Source organism: Lactuca virosa, chromosome 5 (assembly GCF_052849685.1).
Source record: "Lactuca virosa cultivar CGN04683 chromosome 5, Lactuca_virosa_CGN04683_v6, whole genome shotgun sequence".
Taxonomy (NCBI): domain Eukaryota; kingdom Viridiplantae; phylum Streptophyta; class Magnoliopsida; order Asterales; family Asteraceae; genus Lactuca; species Lactuca virosa.
Window position 1 is genome coordinate 355,370,840 of NC_136430.1, and position 2,815 is coordinate 355,373,654.

The 2,815-nt window shown below is 41.5% G+C and overlaps 1 protein-coding gene across 1 annotated transcript; it reads right to left on the minus strand.

Moving 5' to 3' along the window:
* Window positions 1–241: 241 nt before the first annotated feature.
* LOC145113457 (uncharacterized) lies at window positions 242–1,435 on the minus strand. Its single transcript, XM_079049548.1, has one exon. The coding sequence runs from the start codon at window positions 1,433–1,435 to the stop codon at window positions 242–244; it is 1,194 nt and encodes a 397-aa protein (XP_078905674.1).
* Between the last annotated feature and the right edge of the window lie 1,380 nt (window positions 1,436–2,815).

Genomic DNA, 2,815 nt, shown 5'->3' on the forward strand with positions numbered 1-2,815 from the left:
AGGGGCTAGTAGTGCCCATTATTGCATTAGCATTAACATTGGTTACATCATTGTTTGGTGTTTCAACACCATAGTACAAAGGTAAGACACTTACTTTGAAGAGACCCTCACTAAGGTATCCCTTTCTAACATACATCCCACCCTTGGTGAGAACAAACTTATCAGACTCAAATACAAGTTTGAATCCCTTGTTAATAAGAATAGGACCAGAAATCAGATTCTTAGTAATTTCAAGAACATGCTAGACATCATTTAAAACAAGTTCTTTTTCAGAAGTCACTTGTAGCTTCACTTTTCCCTTTCCTTCAACTTTTGCAGTAGAGCCATTCCCCATAAACATTGGTTCAGAATCTGAGACCCTCTGGTATGTAGAAAACATGGTTTGGGAGTTGCAAATATGCCTTGTGGCTCCAGTATTAATCCACCAATCCACACAATTGCTAACCATGTTGGTTTGAATCACAACAACAAACTGATTTGGTGATTCAACCATGTTGGTTTGACCAGAATTTTCTCCACCAGAATTACCACCATTGTTTCCATTGTTCCCTCCATTGTTTCCTCCTTGACCCCTCCTGAATCTGCAATCTTTGGCCTTGTGTCCAGTTTTGCCACAAACATAGCATGGACCAAAATTCTTCTTGAAATTCTTCTTATTTGGGCCATGATTTTTGCCATCTTTGGAAGAGTTTTTGGAGCCTTGCTTCCCTTTCTTGTTGTTGTGATTTGTCCTTGAAGTACTTGATTCTCTAACAAAGTTTGCACTTGGTTCTAAGGAATTTGCATCTGCCTTCTCATTCAATCTGTTATCTTCTTCCACACGAATTCTCAACACAAGTTGCTCAAAACTCATGTCATCAGTTAAGTGCTTAAGATATAGTTTGAAATTCTTCCAAGAAGGATGAAGTTTTTCAATGATTGAACCAACAAGAAAGTTAGAGTTTATACCCATACCTTCAACTTCAAGATCATGTGCAATGACTTGAATTTCCTCCACTTGTTTGAGGATAGATTTCGGATCCACCATCTTGTAATTCATGAACTTTCCAATCACGAATTTCTTGGAACATGCCACTTCTATTTTGTATTTCTTTTCCAGTGATTCCTGTATCTCTCTTGGAGTGGTCATGGTAGAGTAGATATCATAGAGGGAATCATACAAGGCATTCAAAATATAATTTCTGTAATTATATTCATTTGTGTTCCAAGTTTCCACAGCCCTTTGATGTTCTGCCAATTGGGCTGCAGTGGGTGGTGTTGTTCCTTTTGCAGTGCTTACACCAGTTGGAGGAGAGGGAGAATCATCAGTGAGAACATTGGAAACATGAAGAGTTGTTAGATAAAACAACATCTTCTGTTGCCATCTCCGGAAATCTGAGCCTTTGAATTTCTCAGGCTTTTCCACATGTGTTTTGATGATGGAATTTTGATCCATTCTTCACTTTTTTATTTCTGTCTTAGATTGTTATGACAGAAGTATACAATTAACAAAACTAATAGAAATAAAACAAACGAAATTCAAATATATGTAATATACAAGAATCAGTTTACAGAAAACATGCTTGTATGATGACTACACAGAAAATATAATCATGAAATTGTACAAATTGAGGCCTGCTTTGCAGTGTCCTAAGATAGAAATTTTTCTGCTAGGGATCTGTCAAGAGGATACAACAATCACCCAAGATCTTCTCTTGATTCTGACGAAATTCACTATGTTCCCTTCATTGTTTGTGGAATGCGAAATTATATGAGGAATATGTATGTGGTATTTCTGAACCCGAAATCTGGTCTTTGGTGATCTATTTATAGATATACATTGACTGTTTTTCCCTCCAAAAACTGCCAACCGGAAATAACTGTTAAGACCGTTAAAACGAATTTAACAAATTTTTTAATATAAAAATAAAAGTCAAAATCGGAATTAATATATATATATATATATATATATATATATATATATATATATATATATATATATATTGATGATATATGGTCCACTAGCATGGCCTAGACAGCTTCGGCACACCAGCCTCGCCTGGCGCTCCCTTGCCAACCTTGCTGGGGACTCTCCCGCCGGCCCGGCCTGGCTCTCCCTTGCCAGCCCTGCTGGGGACTAGCCTGGCGCTCCCTTGCCAACCTTTCCTGGTGCGCTCCCGCCAGCCTCGCCCGGCGCCTCCGGGCGGCCTCGCCCAGCTCCTTGCTAGCTGGGCCTGAATTGGGTTGGCCCAAGGCCTGACCTAATTGTCCCCTATATAATGAACAGTACCTCCTCCATGCAGGGGGACTCTCTCCCAAGTGGTTTAACCGCCACTAGATCTTCCCCTTGGCTCAGCCGCCACTATACTCCGGCAGGGTGGCTCAGCCGCCACCCGCCGCCATACACCACCACCAGCACCAGGATGGTCCTCTCCAGCTATGGAGGACCATCTCAGATCTTCTAGCTGATCTAACTTGACCGTCGGAGCCCGCTCCCGGGGCACAGTCCCTGGGGCGGCTCTAACGGGTTTGCACTGTGATATCCAGATCTCCGCCGCAGCAGAAGACCAGAAGACCCATCGAAGACGGATGTCGTATCATCTGGCGCCATCCCGGACTTGAACAAGCAGCCATCACCTTGTTCTTCCTAGATCTATTCAGATCTGTTGAGTTGCACATCAGGTTTTCTCAGATCTGTCCATTTCTTATCCCTCATTTGATCAGATCCTTTCAGATCTGATTAGCTGTCTTTTAGAACTCTTGATCTGATGTGTTTTCATTCAGATCCATAGATCTACTTCGTTTTTAGCTCAGATCTCCTGATCTACTTTGTGTT